Here is a 23,255-nt window from a genome sequence, read left to right on the forward strand (position 1 = left end):
TCTTCACAGCCACCTTGCAGGGAACGTGCTCATCCTTATTTTAAGACAAAGGAAGTACCGAGAAGGATTGATTTGCCCAACGTCAGGCAACTAGTGATGGATCTGGAATTGGAACCATTATCTTTCTGATTCTAGAGCCCCCAAAGCCTCTTAAACCCAAAGTCGTTAAGGGATGAAATGAACATGGAAAGCCCATTCTTGGCGTTCCTCCTCCGTAGGGGCTGGGAAGGGAAGGGGTAACCTCAGGACCTGAATCCAGAGAGGGCTAGCAATCCGTAAAGGAGTCCCGCAACTGCACCCGCAGCCCCCCCCACCCCAATTCTCGGAGGTCGCTCTGAGCGTGTGTTCTGTCTCTTCGTGTAGGGTGCTCCAAAGTGACCTGCATCAGCTTGACCCGGGAGGCCTCCATTAAACTGTCCCCCTTGCATGGCAAACAGATCTCCATCCGCTACCTGGACATGACGGACTGCTTCGTGCTGGAGGACGAAGGCCTGCACACCATCGCGGCGCACTGCACGCAGCTGACCCACCTGTACCTGCGCCGCTGCGTCCGCCTCACGGACGAGGGCCTCCGCTACCTGATGATCTACTGCGCTTCCATCAAGGAGCTGAGCGTGAGCGACTGCCGCTTCGTCAGCGACTTCGGCCTGCGAGAGATCGCCAAGCTGGAGTCCCGCCTGCGGTACCTCAGCATCGCCCATTGCGGCCGCGTCACCGACGTGGGCATCCGCTACGTGGCCAAGTACTGCGGCAAGCTGCGCTACCTCAACGCGAGGGGCTGCGAGGGCATCACGGACCACGGCGTGGAGTACCTCGCCAAGAACTGCGCGAAACTCAAGTCTCTGGACATCGGCAAATGCCCTCTGGTCTCCGACACGGGCCTGGAGTGCCTGGCCCTGAACTGCTTCAATCTCAAGCGGCTCAGCCTCAAGTCCTGCGAGAGCATCACGGGCCAGGGCTTGCAGATCGTGGCGGCCAACTGCTTCGACCTGCAGATGCTGAACGTGCAGGATTGCGAGGTGTCCGTGGAGGCCCTGCGCTTCGTGAAACGCCACTGCAAGCGCTGCGTCATCGAGCACACCAACCCTGCCTTCTTCTGAAGGGACAGCTTCCAGCCGTCGCTGTCTTCATACAGACATGAACGAAACAAAATGTTTTTTCAAAGCAGCGTATGTAAGCGCCGACACCCACTCGTAACAGCTCTTTCTTCCAGGAAGGTTCTTAGGAATCTGGCTTCTCTTTTTCCTTATTTCTCGTGGGCAACAGAGGTCCAGGAAAGGAGGCTGGGGGGCACATTTCTATCGCAGCCAATGGTTTCTTGGGGGGTCAGGTCATTTGTAGGCAGTTTCTCGTCTCAGAAGGATGTACCTCAGAAAGCGGATTGCAGTGTGTTTAGGAACGCGCCTTTTTCTCTCTGTCTCCTTCCTCCTGGCCACAGCCCTGAGGTCTACACCCTGGTCCCTCCTACCCCACTGCTCCCTCTCCTACACTGACAGCAAAGTATCAGAATAATAATGCTCTCCAGACAGCCTCCTCTTTCAACTTCTTAATTGGCCTAAAGCACATTTTTCAGCCCCACACCCAAGCAAATTCTTGTTAGATAAACGTCACAGCACCTGGTATATATGAAGCGCTTCTAAACCTTTTTAAAGAATCATTGGTGGCAGGCAGCACGGTGGAGGAAGAGACCTGCGTTGTTCCCCTACCTCCCAGCTCTGCCACTTACGAGCTGTGTGACCTTGGGCAAGGCACTTGACCTCTCTGGGCTTCGGCTTCCAGCACCGAATGAGAGGCCATTCTCTGATCTGATCGAGGATTAGCTTCATGCCCATTTTAGAGCCGAGGGAATAGAGACAGCAGTAAACACAGGCTCCTTGGCATAGAGCACAGGAGACCTCTACCTCTTCCAGGGGTGTTGATTCTGTGAATGCTTTCAGGAGGCACGCTACTACCGGCGTCCTGTATGTCCTTCACTCCGATCTGAGTATCACTCACAGCCTGTTTGTTTTGGTGAGCGAGTCTCTTGGTCATCTTCTCCTGCCCAGCTAGATGGATGGTTTCCATACACAGATGCTTTCGGCATCACTCCACTCCACACCATTGTATGGAGGCCATGGGATTCCTAATCACAGCAAAACCCACATCCCCCAGTCAGGTTGATCTTTCTGAGTGGTTTCAAGTAGGAGGAAAGGCACTCATAATTTTTAATTAACAAGGGAGGCCCAAGAGAACACATGTCCTCTAGGGTTTTTCAAATCCCTCTCACTGCACACGTGGCATGCATGCACACATCTGCCCTGCAGCTGGGAGGAACAGACGCCTCAGTTCTTTGTCATTCAGATCACATTTCTACTTTTCTCATCTATTTGTTTCCTTGTGCATCCAGACTTCATCGCATGAAGCCTGTTGGGGTTAAGTCATAAGTGTTTAATCTTGCAGATTGCCACCTTGTGTGCCTTCCCCTGTGACTGTTTGCATGTCCTCCGTCAAAGATGCAGAGCAGACTTCCAGGTAGTTTAAATCCTGTCCACTCAAAAGTGCCACACAAACGGAAGAAGGAACAGAATGGTAAGACTTAGGCGCTGGTCCACCAACCAGACCCTTGGAATACAACATTAAAGTCATTGCCAAGTATGCATTTTAAATGGTCCTATTTGGATAGAAATCCATTTGCTATCCTCATTCATGTGAAGTCAGGATGCCAGAAATTCCACTGCTTGTTTTCATGAAATTTAATTGCTTTTTGTTAATAAACCCATGACCTCTCTTAAATTATTCTTTGGCAACAGCCCTCCTCCGTCACTGTTCAAACAGTTCATCCATTTCTTTCTCAAAGGATCCACCACCCAAACCCAGAACCTCTGCGTCTGCAAGTCAAGCATGTGGAATGGGTTTCAGATCGAGCCTACGCCCCACTTGACAGCTGCACTCGTGCGTGGCTTTGTCCTACGTTGAGAAGCAGGAGGTAGGGTATGAAATATGACCTCCTCTCCAATCAACACCGCCAGCAGCTTAGAGGCGCGCTCAAGGCTGTGTGCCATGGGGGAAAAGGAGTTGTTTGGCTGGGGATAGTATCTAGTGATGGTCACAAGGTTTAGAACCGTGAAAGGGGTTGAAGGTAGCATTCCCTGCTGTATGACTTGTGACCCTGTCTAAAGCTTCAGAATTTGAGAGTCACAAAGGATTGTGCCTAACCCTTGGCACTGGCATCTTCCAAGTGAGCTGCTTTAATTCTCCCGGAATGAGAGGAGAGGTCCAAAATGGCTCCCAGAACCAGAGAAGGGGCATCCCATTCCAAATACCTTTATCACCACCACCTGACCACAGCACCTAAACGTCTTCCAAACGTGAGACAAAGCCGACTTTCACACTGATTGCCCAGCATGGACTGTCCTTCCCGGTTTCTCCCTTTTCCCCTGTCTTCTCTTCACCCATTCTGCTTCCCCTTGTTGTAGGTACCTATGACACAGGTTCCTGGGGTAACAGCTCGGCAGATTTTTAGAGACCAAGCAAAAAGCCTCACTAGGAAATGGATCTGTTTTTAAACATTGCTTCCTTCCTGCCTTTGCAAAATTGAATGCTCATTGTTGTTGTTGTTGTTTTTTAATTCTAATGTTCAAATCACTGCGTGCTGTATGACTCTAAAAAGCCTTAATTTACTACCACCAAGAAATAAAGCAATACGTTCGTAATTGGGTTAAGCCTCATTTAATACCCTGGCCAAAGGAGCCTGGTGTTCAGATGGTGACAATCAAGAGTGAGGGAGAGACTTGCCTCATGTCCAAGTAGAGAGCAGGTCGGGTCACTGAATTTGTCGTCCCTTTAAAGTTGCACCCATGGTTTTGTCATTCCCCTTAGTTCACTGTCTTTCGCTGAAACTTAGCAGGTAAGTGAAAAATCATTACCTTCACAGTTTAATTTAGGTCTTCAATTCCCTAACCAACCCTTTGGAGTCAGGTGTGTTTCGGAATTTATAATTTTTCACATTTTAGGAAGTTATCTATAGGGTATATTGTAACACCCTGGTAGAATCTTGGACAGCACTCTTTTTTTGTGTGTGTGGTACACAGGCCTCTCACTGTTGTGGCCTCTCCCGTTGCGGAGCACAGGCTCCGGACACGCAGGCTCAGCGGCCATGGCTCATGGGCCCAGCCGCTCCGCGGCATGTGGGATCTTCCCGGACCGGGGCACGAACCTGCGTTCACCTGCATCGGCAGGCGGACTCTCAACCACTGCGCCACCAGGGAAGCCCAGCACTCTTAATAAATGTGTTACTATTTCTACAGCAGTGGATGTGAATAGTCAACTACATAAGATTATTAGAGGCTATAAATAGCCTTGTATCCGTTCAGGTCAGGTTTTGTCACCAAATTAAGTTGTGCAAAAGCATAATGAAGAAAGGTATTTTAGCAGAGCTTTCTAGATTTGAGAATTATAAATAAGTAACTGTGGCCCTGAATATACTTCCCCTGGCACTGGTTACAAACACTGGAGAAATTTTCAAACTTACGTTGACCATTGGTTGTTACAAATTTTTTAAAAAGTCTTAGAGCGTTACGACCTGGGAGAAGAATATGGCAACTTGATCTAAAAGGAAAAATTATCAGTCAGTTGGAAAAAGAGAAATGCCAAATATCTCTTCACCCAAACCTTCAGATCTGAGAAATTAACATGGCAGAAAGTAAGTACTGATTGATGAATGACAGACTCCATCTTTAGCAAGTAAAAAGGTTTTGAGATATCGATTTTAAATGTAGTTGTCTTCAACCTTCTTCTCACCCTATGTGAGCTGCTTAATGACTCTCACGGAAACCAATGGGACTATTAACTGCTTTGGAACCTTAACTCGAAGGTAGACAGACCCATGCAATTCTTGTCCAGATCTCAGAATAAGGTTAGCAGTCAATAAAATGCATTTGCCCTGGAGGTCCATGATTTCTTATATTGACATTTGTTGAGAAGTAGAAAAAAGGCTTCAAGAAGTTTGACATCCAAGAGCACGCAACATGAAACCAAAAAGACCGAGTATTTTTAAGGGAAAAATAATGCAGTAAAATTGCCTACTGTGTCTAAATTTCCACAGGAAAGTCACCAAAAGTAGTGCATTTGTTCAATAGCCGGCAATCATGATTAGTTCAGGGAGAAGTTAATAGACGGTAGAAGAGGGAGAGAGACTCTTTAGGGACTAGGTAAATATTGCGTGAAAACGTTCACACAGACAGTCTGTGAAACAAAATTGGTTGTCATCTTGCACGCTCTTGGTCAGATGGTTCCTTCTTTCTGCTCCATACACCAACAGGGGCTCTTAATGTTGCAGGAAGGAGCGGTGCGGGGCAAGGGGAGTGCCTGTCGCCCTCTGTCTGCAGAGGATGCTCATGCCATCATTGAGACTTGCCTAAACACAGCTCCAGTTGTCCAAAGAGCAACTCAGGCACGTTTCATTAAGATGACCATCAAGTGGGCAAAGTTGTTCACTCCAGGGAAGAAATACCCTCATAGACACTCAGACTGGGGACACACCAACCAAGAATGCACTCAAGAAGTGATTATTTCTCCTTCTTTCCTTGCGTGCATAATTATCTCCTAAAGCCACAGGTCCATTTTGTAGAGTCTTTTTTTTTTTTTTTTCTTCTCAAGTCAGCAGGTCAACTTGCATTTGAAACCACATGAGATGAAAGAACATGGCCATTTGGGAGCTGGATATGGTACCATCCCTGCCTGTCAACAGCACAGCTGTGACATCTTTGGCAGAGCTATCCTAGGAGATACGTACAGCTAGAATGCTGATCTCGTGCAGCATCCAGGAAGGCTACATTTAAGCTCTAAATTGTTGCTCAGGAAGTAACAGTCAACATCATCCAGGTATCAAAGGATGGCTTTAAAAGATCATTAAAAAATAAAGTTGAAAACCCTGACCTAAATATTTCCAAATCTGGTCTTTTCTATATCGTAGAATGTTCCTCCCTCTGGTCACTCAGCTACTGAATTTTATACTGATGAGATCAGTATGTCTGAATTCTGTCCTGGCCCATGTGATTATCAACATATGATGGAAACTGGATGATGCAATCCATTCTTCATGAACAGTGAATCCCCAGGGAGTGCCAGTCATTTTCTTCTGAAGGAGTAGATGGTACTCAGCATCCCTTAACTCCTTTAATGGAAGTTTATTGACCAGGTACTGTAATAGGTTCCAGGTGAATAAGAAACAATATCCTTACGCTAAAGGATCTCAGATCAAATAATATCATGTAAGGAGCTGGAAGGTGGAGAAGGGAATATACAAAGGAGAGTGGCAACATTTTTTCATTCATTCATCCAATAAGTATTTTTTAAGAACCCAGTATGTGTCAGGCACCATGCTGGCTCTGAGAGTCTTGCCCTGACGGTGTTCACCAAAGAAATCATTTTCATCATTATATGGAGAGAAGGATAAAGCTTAGGGACTCCTCTCAGGGAGAAGATCCTTGAGCTGGATTTTATAACTCAGACAAGGTGAGCTTCACAAACCATGATGCACTTGAACATCCAAAACATGGAGCTCACTCAGGGACAAAATATTTGATAAAGTTGATGAAGCAATTTCTCTCTACTGTAGGTTAAGATAATCATAATATTAGCTATTCTAACTCTAGGTTAACCTTGCCTTCGCCTTGAGTTAGTCATATGGAAATAGAAAGTTCTCTTTTATTCTAAGGTCATCCCATAGATTAATTCCTACATACACATACACGCTGTCTCTCACACACATACAATACGCACATAATATAATTTTTAAAGGATGGGAACATTTTGCAGAAACAACATTCACACATAATTTCTGGGACAAACTCTAAGAACGTCAAAGCAGCTTGACTATCCTCCAAACAGCATATGAAACAACGAACAGTCCGAACACAGCCATAGCCCAGCAAAACTGCCATAATAATTTCCACAGAATCTAGCTCAGGGAGAGGGAGATAGCAGGTACCCCCCTCAATAATCCTTGGGTTCTTCAGCCAACATTGTGCTCTTTGGTTTTACCCTAAGCATTATGCACTTATGATGGGAATGGTCAGAGAGAATAAGTGATGCTTCTCAGTGTACCATGTCTCTATTAAAAACTGGTCTGTGTCAATAATCTGAAAAGTACTGGATGGCCCAAGTAAGATTGATTAAGTAGCTGTTAAAATTTCCAAGAAATGGATTTTACTTGTAAATTCACTGAGGCTGGATTCTTTGAAAGCTCAAATTTTATCAGGGTTGCAAATGTGAAATTATCAGTAATAATCAACTAAACAGTGAAATCCATTAAAAAGTGGAAGAGTGATAGGAAAGCTTTTAATCCCTGTTCCCCTGCAGTCACAGGCAATAATCCTCCTGGTTTTTCAGAGCCCCAAAGGTCTCCCAAAGTCTGAGTAGTAGACTTATTAAGCCCATTTCCAGATAAGCACACAAAGATACAGGGGAGACGATTTCTAATTACAAAGATTAACCAGTAATTGGTACTTCCTCTTTCTCTAATCGTCCAACAACCACTAATGAACACACAGCCACCTTGTATAAAAAAATAAAAAAAAAATCCGGGTTTCACATCCTGAATGTATTCTTCACGGGTGTTTACATTAAGAATTTAAACAAACTTATCATGGTCTTTTTCATTTAAGAGAAAGTAGATAAAGGGACAAAACTGTCACAACTGATAAATATCCTTCTTCATTTTTATCTCAAAGCCTTTCTTTTAGAGATGGAGACCAAAATAGACATGATTCCCTTTGTATAATTTTACATTTTTATACATCCAGTATAACTGGAATGCACTGCGTTAGATTTTAAACTGTGCAGTCTCTCATTTTGCAGTCCTGCTGCCTAATAATGGAGAAATGTGAGAAATATTGTTTTTTCATGCTCCCTTGCCACTTAGTAAATCCCCTGAAGAGATCATTTTGCTGAACAGAGCCTTGTCTTAGTAGAAGATCCAGAGAGGGAGAATTCAGACCATATCTCTTGTTCTCATTACATCCACGCAGGCCAGCATGTGATTTATGACATAGTTGATCTGTATGAATGATGTTCGTGAAGCACAAGCTTTCCATTAGCTACTCGGACTATGAGACTCCAGTTGGCTCTCTTTTATGTTCATAATTTTTAAACACCCGAAGAATAATGACCACTGGAAGTTTGGAGACCAGGAGGCTATGGATTTTTAAAAAAGAGAGAGAAAAACAACAACAACAACAAAAAACCCTTCAAATAATGACCTCTAACTCACATAATGAAAACCGAAATCTCCTCCGGATTTGCAAGCTGGCATTGTTTCACTGGTACCCTCACCTTGGGGCTCCTGTGTGTAATGTTTCTTTTAAAAATAGTGCACACGGGAAAGCGATGGGAAATACAAACACCGCCACGGGAGGGCATTAGTCTCCTTTCCTTTTAAAACGTGTGCTTAATCCCACATGCACGTGGCAAAATAACCTCAAAGCTGATCATGTTATGTAACGAGTCCTTTTGCTTTTCAAGAAGAACAGCCACACGTTCTCAGGTACTGTCTCTGTTTCTTTAACTTCCCTCACCCGAAATTCGTTGGCCTTGTGGCTTCAGGGCTCCGACGCCTAGTTCTTCACAGTCAATAGCTTGCTCTGGTCACGGAGAAAAGTGACCTTTCTTATCTGATTTTCTACTCAATGCAAAGTATTATATCAGCAGCTCCACAGCAAAGTCCCTCTCCAGGGCTTGGGAACCCAATGTTAAACCTTGGGAGTAGCTGGAATCCAGGAAAGGCCTTGGGAGAATTTGGCTGAAACTAAGAAACACTGAGCTAACGCAACTTTTTAAACTTTTTTAAAGGTTACTATGTCTTGATTTGAGTGAGATAAATTTTAGGTACTTAACCTCCTTTTTCACAGTACTGCCCATAGAGTTCTCTGTGGCAACTGATGAAATACAAATTCAAGTTTAAGTCCTGTTTTGTTTTGGTTTTGTATTCTTCTGTATTTTTTTCAGTTGTGCTAGGTGGGTTTGGCTACTCTTGTGTTGTAAACTGTTTTCAGAAGATGTGTCCCTGGGTTGGACGGTGGGGTGAGGTGCATTCTCTGGTGATTTCAAAGACCTTCTCAGACAACACTGCTAAGCATGGGTAGCCCAACGTTCAGCAGAAAATACCACTGTCAGACACTGGAGCAATTTGTCAAGGCCACAGAGCATTTTTGGAGATGATCCTGGAAATATAACGAGCCTTGATCTGGAAGACCACAGAGGTATTCCACTACATTCCTCCAAGTTGAATTCCAAACAGTATGCAGAGACTTAATTACCCCATAGCTATAAACTATAAGTTTAAAAATTTGGAGGTTTTTTGTTTTGGGTTTTTTTTTTTTTGCCAAACTCAAAACTTCATGATCTATTTGTAGATGTTCCCTCATCATTCATCATTTCCTATTCATTTCCCTGGATGGTCCTGCTTGTGCAGTGTTTACAGTGGTAAATTTTGCTCCCGTTAGAATCCAGGGTCCCTCATGTAAATGATTAGTGAGTATCAGCAAGTCTCTTGAAAATGGCTACAAAACTACAGGTAAGCCCTCAATAGATGTGGGCTTAAAAATTTGAAAAAATTTCAAAAAGCCACTGAGAGAAAAGTGTCAAGGTTCTTTATGACATTTTGTTTCTGGTAGAACATCACAGGAACGAATGGTTTGTAGGTCTCTTGTCTTGCTTTTAATGAATGCCCAAACATATCCTTTCTATATGTCCAGGAATGGACTAGAAATACAAATAACTGAACTTTTTAAAGATTAAGTTTCATTTTAGATGTGTTCCAACTTCTGTTGAAAGGATTACAACTAGAAATTTCTCATTTCACTTCACCTTTGTCATACGAAGACCTGCTGGTCCCACACCTTTATGTAACTAAAAAAAACCCTTTGCTTTTTGTTTGGGTTGTAATAGGTGCAATAGACGTGGATTGTGTAGTCGACGAGCTCTAGGTATCATTGATTATATTCCAAGTTATCATTAGCATAGAGATAAATTTAAGTCTGCTTCAAGTTAGCATCAAGCAGTTAGCCTCAGTAGGATTTATGCACATCTGAACACCTAATCCTTCAGAAAACTACTTTTAACCACCATCCTTCTTTAGCAGAATCCGAACAAAGAGTAGAAGTTCTTACAGGCCCTTTTTCCAACCTTCCTAAAACCTCTCCCCACCACTAATCTGAAAGCAGAGAGTCTTGCCAAAGGGCTCAAACCAAATGCACTTAGCTCATTTATTCTCGACTTCTTTATTAACAATTTCCAAATGTCCCTGAATTTACCTTGGTCTAGCATTTGGGATGCCTCTAAGCTTTCTACAGTAATTTCTTTTTTTTTTTTTTTTTTGAAGATGTTGGGGGTAGGAGTTTATTAATTAATTTATATATTTTTGCTGTCTTGGGTCTTCGTTTCTGTGAGAGGGCTTTCTCTAGTTGCGGCAAGCGGGGGCCACTCACTATCGCGGCCTCTAGTTGCGGAGCACAGGCTCCAGACGCGCAGGCTCAGTAGTTGTGGCTCACGGGCCTAGTTGCTCCGCGGCATGTGGGATCCTCCCAGACCAGGGCTCGAACCCGTGACCCCTGCATTAGCAGGCAGATTCTCAACCACTGCACTACCAGGGAAGCCCTACAGTAATTTCTTAATGTCTCCACCAGCATTCCTCTTGACATTAGAAGTCCGTGGTAGCAGAACTTCAATATGCTCTTGTGCTAAGATCAGGACAAGAGACTGTCCTGATCTTGTCCTGACAGGACAAGAGTCTGTCCCTCCTACGGACTCCAAAAGAGCAAACACAGAGATAATTGACCAACTCTGCCCCTGGCACATATTACAAATACAAAGAGAAAAAGTTGCCTTTAACTTTTTATAACATGATCAGATCTGATCAAGTTAATTAATTATCAGATTAGAATTTAAGAGTCCAGAATTTGCTTCTTGGTTCCACCACTGATTTTCTGTTAATATTTGGAAGAATCGTTTAATTTCTATATTAAAAGATATGACAACAAGAGTTAAGGGGTCAAATTTTTTGGAAGTATCACCATTGTTCATATTTTACATGACAGACTGGTTTTCATATAAAAAGATGGTTGGGTAGGTGACAGATAGATAGATGATAGATAGATAGATAGATAGATAGATAGATAATGTATACATATACAAACATGTATATATTTGGTCGAGGAGTACCCAGCATGGATGCCATCTCATAAAAGTTTCTGGTGTCTGTGAAATTCTCACTTGCTCAGTATTTTATTTAGGTTTTTGAGACTCAGAACAAAACAACAATGGAGCCACATCTATCAAAAATATTGAGTGTTGCGTCTGCCCTCAATTTTTATCAGAATCACTCTACATCTTGCCAATCTGTCCAACTAAGAAGAGTAAAAGAATAGAGATATTCTACTGATGCTGGAATAAGGACAAGAAAGATGTTTGACTCAGCCAATAAAATTGAAACCCTATAGGAGAAAGCCAAGGGGATAAATAACCCATCTGAATTAGGATGCAGACAGGACTTCATGGCTTAGATTTTTTTTTTCTCAGCTCTGGTTACTAGGACTAAAGATGAGGGTATTTGCTGATGGCATCCAGAAGTCTCCCCTTTGCCAAACACAATATTTTTTCCAATGTGGTAGTGAAATGTGTCTTTTGTACTGACTTTTAAAATCCCCTAGCCAGATTTTTTTCTGGAAGAATATAGCAGAATGAATACCATTGATAATCAGAAGTAGCCAGCGTTCTAGGGAAACAATTTCCAAAGAACACAGCTACATTTTTGTATGTGCTGCCTCTTAGTGTTTTCTTTTGGGCAGGGCAGTTAGATCTGACTACGGAAAGACATAATAGAAGGTCAGGCTGAAGACGTGAAATATTCTAAAAATGTCAAAGAAATACTTGGTTATGCAGGTCTTATGTCACTACTATTACTTTATTTTTTTAAGTGGCATATCTGGGAATGTGGAGTAATGCACAGGAAGAGGGAAAGGACTGTTATATATAATTTGCTCAGGTCAGAGTTTGTATGAGCTCAGTGACACCAGAAGGACAGATATCCACAGCTGACTTGGTTAGGGAAAGCTTCTCTGAGGAGATGATGTTGCAGCAGGAGAGAAAATGCATTTGCATGGCAGTAATGCAAACGTTTTGCAACTGAGTGCTGTTATTAGTTTCCTATTATAGATTACAAAATACCCCCAAATTTGGCAATTTAAAGCAATAGACATTTATTATCTCAGTTTCTGTGGGTCACAGAACTGTATTACAACTGTATCACAAGTTCTGTATCTCACAGAACTTGGGAGCAGTTTACTGGGTGATTCTGCCTCAGGGCCTTTCAGTTACGACATCATCCTTGGCTGTAGTCATCTGAAGCCTTGGCAGGTTGAAGAATCCACTTCCAACCTCACTTGATGGCTACTGGCAGGAAGCCCTGCCGTATAGGACTCTCCATGGGGCTGCTCATGACATGCCAGCTGGTTTCCCCCAGAGTGAGTGAGCCAAGAATGAGGATGAGAGATAGCAAGCGGGAAGCCACGTGCCTTTAATGACCTTGCCTTGGAATGACATACTATCACTTCTGCTGTATCCTATTGGTCACACAGACAGACCCCGATACAATGTGGAAGAGAACTACAAAAGCCATGAATTCCAGGAGGCAGGGATCATTGGAGGACTATCTTGGAAGCTGGCTACATAAAATACATAGCATCCCATTCTTTTCTTTTTTTTTTTTTAACATCTTTATTGGAGTATAATTGGTTTACAATGGTGTGTTAGTTCCTGCTTTATAACAAAGTGAATCAGATATACATATACATATATCCTCATATCTCCTCCCTCTTGCGTCTCCCTCCCACCCTCCCTATCCCACCCCTCTAGGTGGTCACAAACCCCCGAGCTGATCTCCCTGTGCTATGCAGCTGCTTCCCACTAGCTATCGGCTTTACATTTCGTAGTGTATATATGTCCATGCCACTCTCTAGTTTCGTCCCAGCTTACATTTTCCCCTCCCTGTGTCCTCAGGTCCATTCTCTATCTCTGCATCTTTATTCCTGTCTTGCCCTTAGGTTCTTCATAACCATTCTTTTTTTTTTAGATTCCATATATATGTGTTAGCATACGGTATTTGTTTTTCTCTTTCTGACTTACTTCACTCTGTATGACAGACTCTAGGTCCATCCACCTCACTACAAATAACTCAATTTCGTTTCTTTTTATGGCTGAGTAATATTCCATTGTATATATGTGCCACATCTTCTTTATCCATTCATCTGTCGATGGACACTTAGGTTGTTTCCATCTCCTGGCTATTGTAAACAGAGCTGCAATGAACATTGCGGTACATGACTCTTTTTGAATTATGGTTTTCTCAGGATATGTGCCCAGTAATGGGATTGCTGGGTGGTATGGTTCTGTATTTTCTTTTGAAAAATCTTTGTTTTGCCAGCTCCTAAGCCCAGATCATCTCTAACATGCCATTGCATGTCCAAAGACTCATTGTTGGGTTGTGCTATAATGCGGTAGCTTACTCAGTGTCTCAAGATTTCTTTCTCCCACTAGTAATCACTCCAAGGAGAAAGGAGTTTTCTAAGGATATTATTTCCCCAAAGATGTGAAGTATGCCAAATGTTCCCCTTATAACACAAATGTTAGCTATAAGACAGATTTCATTATAAATAATTACTTTCATTAAACCTATTTGAAGACACTGTCTATTTTATAATCCACTATCCCTTATTCAACATCTGACACTCTTAATTCACTCAAATCTCTGCAAAATGTCTTAGGCAATAAATTTCTTCTTGGGTTTAGTTCCAGGAAAAAAAGTGTACTCTACAGGCAAGCTTGCCTGCTTTCTTTAACTGTCCATGAAGATAACATATCTCAGTGTAATTCTCTGTCTTCCTTCATTTCCAGGAAATCTAGAAAATAATTAAGGCCAAACTATAATCTATAGCTCTTTCTAGGCAATTAGTAACATCTATTCCTTTTCTAGATTTCATATGATTATTCTTTTTCTCTTTTTTTCATTATGTTTAAAGTTATATACTACCTCCAATCCTTTCACAGTAGACAGGATTTATAGTCTAAATAAATAGTAAATTATGACAGCTTCAGCCAAGAGAAAATGATCTTTGACTCAAGGTCCAAAATTGAGATCTATATACAAAAGACTGTCACTCAGTTCTAGTGGCAACACTGAAAATGCAGGACTCTTAGCTGATATCGCCAGTATCTTGAGGAAGAAGCTATCTTTTATGTGTGTTCTTTTCTGAAAATCATGGAGCCAACAGGAGGTGATTCAGATTTGTCTCTCCTCTGAGTCAACTTGGATACTATTTGTTATGTCCTGAATTGTGTCCCTCCCCTTTGCAAAATTCATATGTTGAAGTCTTAATCCCCAGTAACTCAGAATGTGACTGTATTTAGTAATAGGGTCTTTTTTTTTTCCTGTATTCTCTCAGCCATTGCATTATTTATTTATTTATTTATTTTTAATTTATTTTTTGGCTGCGTCAGGTCTTAGTTGCAGCATGTGGGGTCTTCACTGTGACATGTGGTATCTTTCATTGCAGTGCGCGGGCTCTTTGTTGCGGTGTGTGGGCTTCTCTCTAGTTGTGGCTCACAGGCTCTAGAGTGTGAGGCTCAGTTGCCCTGTGGCATGTGGGATCTTAGTTCCCCAACCAGGGATCAAACCCACGACCCCTGCATTGGAAGGCAGATTCTTAACCACTGGACCACTAGGGAAGTCCCGGTGATAGGGTCTTTACAGAGTAATAAAGTTAAAATAAGTTTATTAAATTGTTTCTCAGAAGAAACAATGATGAGGACACCTGGATCTTGAATTTCTAATCTCCAGAACTGTGAGAAAATAAATTTCTGTTGTTTAAGCCAGCTGGTCTGTAGTACTTTGTTATGGCAGCCAGAACAAACAAATACACTCATATCCTCCCACAAAGGAGTAAAAACTGAAGCCTTCAATATTTTCATAATCAGGGTCAAACCATAATTGGCCACAATTTGATTTGAAGATGTGAAATCATGTACAGACTGAGTACAGGGAATAGAATGGCAGAAATCCTGCTTACAGTTATCAGCTACATCCCTGGTAAACTTCTGGAAATATCTAAAGCATCATCTGAACTCTGCTGGGGTAAGGTAATGCTAACCATGGGGGAGGGGTATCAAAGGGAAGATTGTTTCCTGTAAGACCCAAAGCTTGTACTTCTCCATCAGCTCTGAAGTACCCTAGCTGGCTATGTCCTTTATGGCTCCAACTCACCAATTGTCATCTTCTGTTCATCTTTTGAAATTGCTTTAAATCACTGCATGCGTTAAATTGCTTTTTTAAACCTACAGATGGTAAGGGGTATATGACCTTCTCCTGGGGTCTGAGGGAGAGACCTTGAAATGTGGACATGATAAGTCATTATTCATGTTAAGATCACATTGACACATCTTTCTTGCTTCCCCAGGAGAGACAGAGGAGCACTTCTTGTCCCAAAGGATGTTTGCAGTAGTACAGGTCTGCTGACATCATGTCTGGATAACATTTCCCATATCCAATTTGATCTTATGATCTAGTAAAGGGAGGACTGCAGGGAGAGGTTGAGGAGAGGTAAAGGGTGGAAATTCAGAACCAGGAAAAGTTGTCCCCTGCAGATAAACTAAAAGACACACAAATATTTCCTTTTCTTTCCCACTTCCTTTAAAAAAAATCTATAGTATCTATAAAAAAATCTATAGTATTTCCTTTTCAGAAAGGAGATAGAAATATTTATGCATGGTGTTGCTGGTGTCATTCTATTATCACCTTCAGAATGTGGTGCAGACAGAGCTATTCCAAATATTTTCATGCTCTTCTGCCAATGGTCAACCTTGATAAATGAGGGCCTATATCCATTTTCTACTGATCTCTGCTAAATGTACGTCATGATATTTTTCTTCAAGATATAAGTTGAACCTATCCATGAAGGATGCATGCTTTTCAATGAAGAAAGTAGAATGCTTAACAGCTGACTCAAGTATATACGTGCCGGGCATATATACATCTGAGGCATTGATGGATGGTGTGTCCCTTTGTCGATATCAGCTATGACGATAGCAGGACTCATAAGTGTAGTTCATCAGCTACCATGTCTTGGCTGGAGGGACCAGGTAGTATGAATGGTGGCTATGAGAATCCCATCACTGTCGTCATCACTCATCCCCTATACCATGACTTGCTGCTTTCTGTAACTGCATCCTTCATCATTTTATTAGAGCAAAGAAGCCATGGCCACAGTGTGGGGTTCACTGCCATGTCCTGAATCATGGAGACACCAAGAGTCTTGGCATCAAAAGCACCAGTTCTATGTTAGCTATAGGACCCTTGGCAGGTGGCTTAATCTTTCTTTCCCCAATGGCCTCATCTTTCACATCTGGGAATTTGGCCCAGACCTCTTGCCTAGATTATAGGGTAAGAGATGATAGATGAAAGTGCTTGGTCAACTTTGAAGCCCTATAAAAGGGTAAGTAATAAGTAACTTGTTTGCACTTCCAACAACGTCTTCAGGGTGCAAATGCAAAAAAATCTTGCATCTTTTCATGCTTTGCTCCACCAAGCTGTTCATGGTTATCTCCAGGAAGGCTCTGATCATGTCTCTTTGATTTGCATAGATTTCTGGCTTCTTAATAATGTAATATTGCTGAAGCTATCCTCAGATGCCATGCCTGAACTCAAGAACATTGATTATAATTCAAAAGCGGTGAGGTTTGATTCGAGTATTGACTTATTTACTTTCTTACCACAATTAAGTTCTTAATGAATATACTCATTTATAAGATCCAAACTGAACCTCAGTGTAGCCTATTCCCTGAAAAGATCCTAAAAGCATAATGCTTCTGGCTTTCAAGAGAGCCTTCTACAAAGGAAAAGAATTAGACTAGAAAATTTTATATGAATTTTTTCAATTTTCTTTCCCATTCTAAAGCAATCTAGGTTCTGTATCTTAATATCAAGATGGTACTCTTTTAAAAAATCCTTAAGTTTAATTTTAACATGTTTGTGGCTCAAGAAGGAGCTTTGTCGCTTAAATGTGTGTTTGGTAAATGGTAATTCTTCATCTACTATGTAAGCAATTAGCTAGGTTTGGTGCAGTTGTGAAACTTAAGAGTTAACTTAGCCTTTTGGGATTGATTTTATGACACTACCAAATTGTCTTGAATTTGGTTACATACCACTTTCCTATGCAAAGAAGCTGGCTCTTAAACAGGCACAGTAATGTTACTGGGAGAATGGAAAGACTGATCACCAAGCACCTTGGTGTTTTCATCCCTGGAAGACTGTACCTCAAGTCTTTTTCTGTTCCATCAATTCTGTTCTGTTTTGGCCTATGACAAAAACAAAAATAAAATCATGGAAGACAGCAGTGGCATAGTGGTGTCATCTGAAAAAAAAAGAAAATGCACAGCCTACAAGTTGAGAGTTATGTTTTATTCAGCAGACAAAACTGAGGATTTAAGCCTGGTTCACAGCACCTCTGAGAGCTCTGAGAAACCGCTCTGAAGAGGTCAGGGAAGAGCCAGGATATATAGGAGTTTTTGCAACAAAGACCAGGTAGACAGAACATCAAAAGGTAACTGTTAATTAAGGAAAACCAGACATCTCAAGTTAATGAGTTTAGTGCTTTTCTGTGTATGGGAAGATGCCAAGTCTGGGCTCACTGAAATCATTCCTTTGATGTGCACCTCAGCTCTCTGGGGCCAGTGTCCTGTGCTTTCTCATCATAAGTGTCCTCAGGGTGCACTGCTGGGGGTGGTTGCTGGTGGCTTGATGGTCACAACATCCTTTGCTTATTGATACAGCAGGTGGCATTCTTAGCCCATGGTGGTGACAGGGAAACCCAGGAGAAAGCGAAGTGGCAGTGACCGAGAGGTCTAGGCAACTCTGACAGAGGTTCTAACCACTGCCAATGACTCTGGCCACGTTCATCAATGAGGAGCGAGGTGGCCCACCAGGCACACCCAAGGTCTCTGCTCAGCCGGCTGCACCCGACACTTGAGCAGCCCCAGCTGTGAGAGCAGGTGAGCACAGGAGACCGCAGCCAGATGTGGAAGAGGTGACCAAAAACGGACTAGGCCTTGTGGGGGAGATAGGGAACATTCACTCTCTCCGTGGATGTCGGTTAGAAAGGGGACTCTGAGCTCGTGGGTTCTGTTCACCTATCCTTGAAAGGCCTAGAAGAACATTCGTGACCCGGGCTCTCCGAGTTAGGCACCGAGAAGGAACTGTCCCAGTAATGGATGTAAACCAATAGAAGGAAGCAAAGAGTAAATCTTCGTTATATCATAATTCCACACTTTTCCCACACTAAACGTTTCCTGATTAATTTTTTCTCAAACCATTAGTACACAAACTAATACCATAAAATGCTCTTACCAATGATATTGCAATGTAATGCCTCATGGTGACAATCCAGGAGAAATTTTAAGATTTGAACATTCCATCTGCTTTCGTTCTAGCTAAATGAAACTTTACTATCTTACACAAGTTTCAGTCAGAGCAGAAGGAAAGTAAACTCTGAAGAGTGTAATCAGACACCTCTGAAAACTCACAAGTGGGTTTAGCCTGCACATTTCAAATAATCCCCAGGAGAGCCAATCAACCAGGACCTTTATTTTCATTCCACAGGGAAGCAAACTTTTCTAGCGTCAGTAACACTGGACTTGAACATTGAAATCTGTGAAAAGTATCCATTAGGAGTAAAATATGAGAAGTTATTCTATTAGGGTGAGGTGTGACATTGAGAAACAGACTTACCTACTCAATTCTATGCTATATCTGAGTGTGATTCTAGGGACAAAGATGCTTAGACATCAGCGAGCACAAGCTCTTTGCCATATTAAGTTGTATCCTACTTTTCCTGAGAAGCTTCCTTAACTTTGGACTTCTGGGAGCAGGTCCAGCCTCAGACCCTCCCGCCCGAGGGTTCCTGGGTTTCCTCTGTAAAGGCTCCAGCCCCTTCCTCAGATCCCTGCAAACCCAGGGAGAGGTGACCATTTCTAAGTTCCAGATTTCCTAAGTAAGATCGGGCCTCCACTGGTGATTAAGCTGGGTGACATGGGCAAAGTAGTTAACCTTAGTTTCCTCATCTTGAAGTAAGAGTAAAAGAATCTACCACATGGGATCCTTGTGAGGATTAATTAATATGGGTAGATCAGAAGATCACTCAAGTGATTCCTCACAGAAAAAGTAGCCCGGCCCCAGAGTTACTTTATGACTACCTAAATAAACACACTGTAGAGATATTAATTTTACTTTCAACTCTACTTCACCGATCACCCTTTAAGGACCAGTGGTTTGAGGACTTTAGAAAGCATCACAGTCACCTGGAGGGATTGTTAGAACACAGATTGATGGGGCCCATCCCTGGATCTTCTGATTTTGATGGAGCCTGAGAATTTGCATTTCTAACAAATTTCAAGGGAAATTTGGGGACTACATTTGGGGACCACACAGTGAGAACCATTGTTATAGACCATTAACTTTGTTAGATATTCTCTATGTTAAGCAAACTCCTTTATTCTAATTGGGACAAGATCAGATTAAAGCACATTAGTCTATTTATGATTCTTTTCACATAACTTATAAGAATTTATAAGCAAAAGTATATTTTCTAAGACTATTTTATAAGTTATTTTCTTTGAATGGGAAATTCAGGAAACAAAGTGAAGACACAGATATGAATTTGATATTTACAGGCATCACACAAGTTTGTTCAACTTTGAGTATCAATTATGGCTTGTTTTATGTCTACCGTTTTTATTTACAAAACCAAAATGAAAAGCTGCGTCTCACTGTATGTTGGGAATTTATGAGGCTGTGGATCAGATGGTACAATCAAGGGCCTAAAGACCTTTTCTTCACTTTCTGCAAAGTGCAAGCTGCAAGGTCTTCTGAGATCACAGGGAGAAAGAAAATCTCATCCTCTTGATGGAAAATGAAAATCCCTGTATCATTTACGAGACTTGGAGAGGAAGTGGCTGTTCACTTCATGATACGGAGAAGCACATACATAGCTCAAGGACCCAAAACTCTGAGCCTGCCTTCCATCATGTTACACACGGAGAAGGGACACAGACATGCCAGAGATAGTCTCTATTGGATACAGATGTCTACCACAGAACAAGTTTATTCTGTTAAACTGCCACAGCAACACCAGCTGCTTATGCAATCACGAGGAGACAGAGGTGAAGAGGGTTACATGTTCAGACATATAGTTAAAATCACTTTACAAACCTAATTATGTCCAAAGAAGAGCAAGATGGAAACAGCCGGCTTATAAAAACAGACTCGCCAACGAGGCCAACCATCCCCCACTCCCTTGAACACCATTTCGGCAAAATATATGTCCTAACTGGAGAACTGAAGCAATTATCCAGCGCGTCCAACAAAAGCCCTCTTTGATGCAGTCAAGGGCCTGACTTAGTAGGCAGACGTAACTTATATAAATGGAATCGAATCTCATCCCCTTATCACACAGGATGTGTTCAGCCTTCACATTCTAAAAAGACATCTGGCTAACAGTCCTTGAAGAGAGCCCGCCCAGCTTCCTCTAACATTTTGCTTCACTTTCTGATTTTTTCTGGCTAAAAATCCATGCATCTTCAATCAATCAATGAATTAATAATGATGCGTACAGCTCTGAAAAGAAGAACGGATGGGCAACTATTTCCAGAATTTGAGGGAATGTCCAATGACTATAAAATTGATGGAAATGTGCATACTTTCTGCTTCTGGCTCAGAAAGATAAGAATGGTACCAATCAGAGGATTGGACCATGGTGTCTCATCTGCATGGAAATGCCAACTGAGGCGCTACATGTGATTTTGAAAATGTGATAGTACCTTTATGCTTAAATTCATTGGAGAATGAGATCATTCTCTACATCCTGGCAGAAGTTTTGAATTTCAAAAGTAAAGAAAAATTTGATAAGCCACTGGAATAGGTTGAAGAGCAGTTGTCCAGCACCTCTAAGTACAGTTGAGAAGACTGTCTGCACCCTAAGAAGACAACTGAGTCACGTGCACAGAGGAAAATACATTGTCGGTGCATTTTACCTTGTCAAGATGCCCAAGAGAAAGACTTAAACATTTAGTCACTCAGAAAATGACCCTGGGATTTTGAACAGTTTCAGTTGGACGAGAGATAAATCGGAATGTAATTCTAACATATATATGTATATATATAGTCTACATAGCGTAACTTATGCTAACATAACTAACAACATAACATAACCATATTGCTTTCTACAAAGTCACCCAGATCACGTCTGTCTGACTCATCTTTTTACCTCACCCTTTCTACACAACTGAGAATGGCATAAAAGATCTGTTAAGGTTTCCCTTCCTTCGCATTCATCCCAGACCTAGAATTGAGAATTTTCCCACGTTATCAGACCATTCTGCACCTCAGGGGTGAAACTTGACCCTGGAATGCTTCCCTTGGTTTAACTCACTTGGTAACAGCCATGATGAATGACACCTGAGATCAAAACTGGTTTTACTTGTACCTCCCCTTGTCAACTGTGGCTAAACTCTTAAGTATCGGGGACACTGAATTAGAAGGAGTATTAAAGTTTTATTTGTTTCCTTTATTCATAAAATTAAAAATGCGTAGATAATATAATGCCCAATTGCATTGCAAGTTACTTGAGTAATGATTTCTGGCCCCTTTAAAATTCACGTTGAAGACAGCAGTGATTGGCGATTTTTAATTAGGAAAACCTAATAAATCCACTCGGATTGATATTAGCTGCTGGTGAATAATTCTTTACGAATGTCTCCTATAGGATCTATAAATGTCCCCTTGTTAGTGCTTAAAATCAGTGTGCATGGTATGGGTTCAACTATGTGTCTTTAAAAACATAGAAAAAGGCTATAAGAAAAGACACCCACAATATTAACTAGCAGCTGTATATTTTCAATGCTACGAGTCAGCATTCTGTAAGCATTTCTAAGTTTTCTACCATAAACATGTATAAATTTTAAGTCAGAAAAAATAAGCTCAAAAAATTCAGCATATACAATATGTTATATACTTCAACACAATCACCTAAAAATTCACAGCAAAAGATAGAAAGGAAATAAATCAAAATGTCAACAATATTTATCTCTAAGATGTAGAAATAAAGGAAATTTATTTTCTTCATTTTTGTAATGTTTTAGACATTTTGAAAATAATCATGTTTTAGATCCATAGGGATTAAACTAAAGAGACAGAGAAGCACTTAATAATGATTTATCTTTCTTTGGGGAATAACTGTATGAAAGAGTTTCACTGAAGAGTTCTGTAACCCAGTAATAATAGAAATCATACTCATAGTAACAAAAAGAAGTAATATTTATATGAATGTTATTAATTGTCAAGCACTATCTAAGCATTTACATTTTTTGTCTTATTTTATCTCTAAAACAATCTTATGAGATGGATTGCTACTATGATAACCATTTTACAGATGAGAACACTAAGGCTGAAGGGGAGGAAAAGGGAGTTTGTCCAACAGCTAGCAAAGAGTGAGGTCTACGCTTAGACCAAAATCTCTGGCCTAAAAGTAAAAGAATAAAGATGAAAATGGAATATATGGAAGAGGTTCCCTCCTACCCAGGTCAGGATCCTTTACTTATAACAGATTAACTTCTAGACCAAGCGCCCTCTTCCAGCCTAGACAAAACCCAACTCATGAACACCTAACTTATTGTACTTTCATATGGGCTTTACCTGCACACTGACCCATGCACATGGGGACATGTGAATGACCTGAATCCTCGGCAACCCTAGCTGACCCCTTTTCTCTCTGTGTTTGTGTAACCCCATCAGTGGACCCCTTCTTCTTAGCCCTTCTCATCTTTGTAAGTTTACATTTATTTGGGTTTTTTTGTTTGTTTGTTTTTTTGGCAGTACACAGACCTCTCACCGTTGTGGCCTCACCCGTCGCGGAGCACAGGCTCCGGACGCGCAGGCTCAGCGGCCATGGCTCACGGGCCCAGCCCCTCCACGGCATGTGGGATCTTCCCGGACCGGGGCACGAACCCGTGTCCCCTGCATCGGCAGGTGGACTCTCAACCACCGCACCACCAGGGAAGCCCCTACATTTATTTGAGATTATTTTTAAGTTATGTCTTTCTCACTTGACTGTTGGTACCATGATAACTAAGATAACCAGAGTCTATTTCATCTGTATCCTGATTTGTTTAGCACA

At 41.7% G+C, this 23,255-nt stretch overlaps 1 protein-coding gene across 1 annotated transcript in view; it reads left to right on the forward strand.

Annotated features, from left to right (window-relative positions):
- FBXL7 (F-box and leucine rich repeat protein 7) overlaps window positions 1–3,686 on the forward strand; it is a 417,673-nt gene extending 413,987 nt beyond the window's left edge. The window contains exon 4 of the mRNA XM_027125348.1: window positions 364–3,686. Within this exon, the coding sequence (XP_026981149.1) occupies window positions 364–1,100 (737 nt within the window). The 3' untranslated portion in view covers window positions 1,101–3,686. The remainder of the gene's footprint in view (window positions 1–363) is intronic.
- Window positions 3,687–23,255: the final 19,569 nt, after the last annotated feature.

This window comes from Aethalodelphis obliquidens, unplaced genomic scaffold, assembly GCF_003676395.1.
Source record: "Aethalodelphis obliquidens isolate GAN/ISIS:26980383/991018 unplaced genomic scaffold, ASM367639v1 scaffold29, whole genome shotgun sequence".
Classification (NCBI taxonomy): domain Eukaryota; kingdom Metazoa; phylum Chordata; class Mammalia; order Artiodactyla; family Delphinidae; genus Aethalodelphis; species Aethalodelphis obliquidens.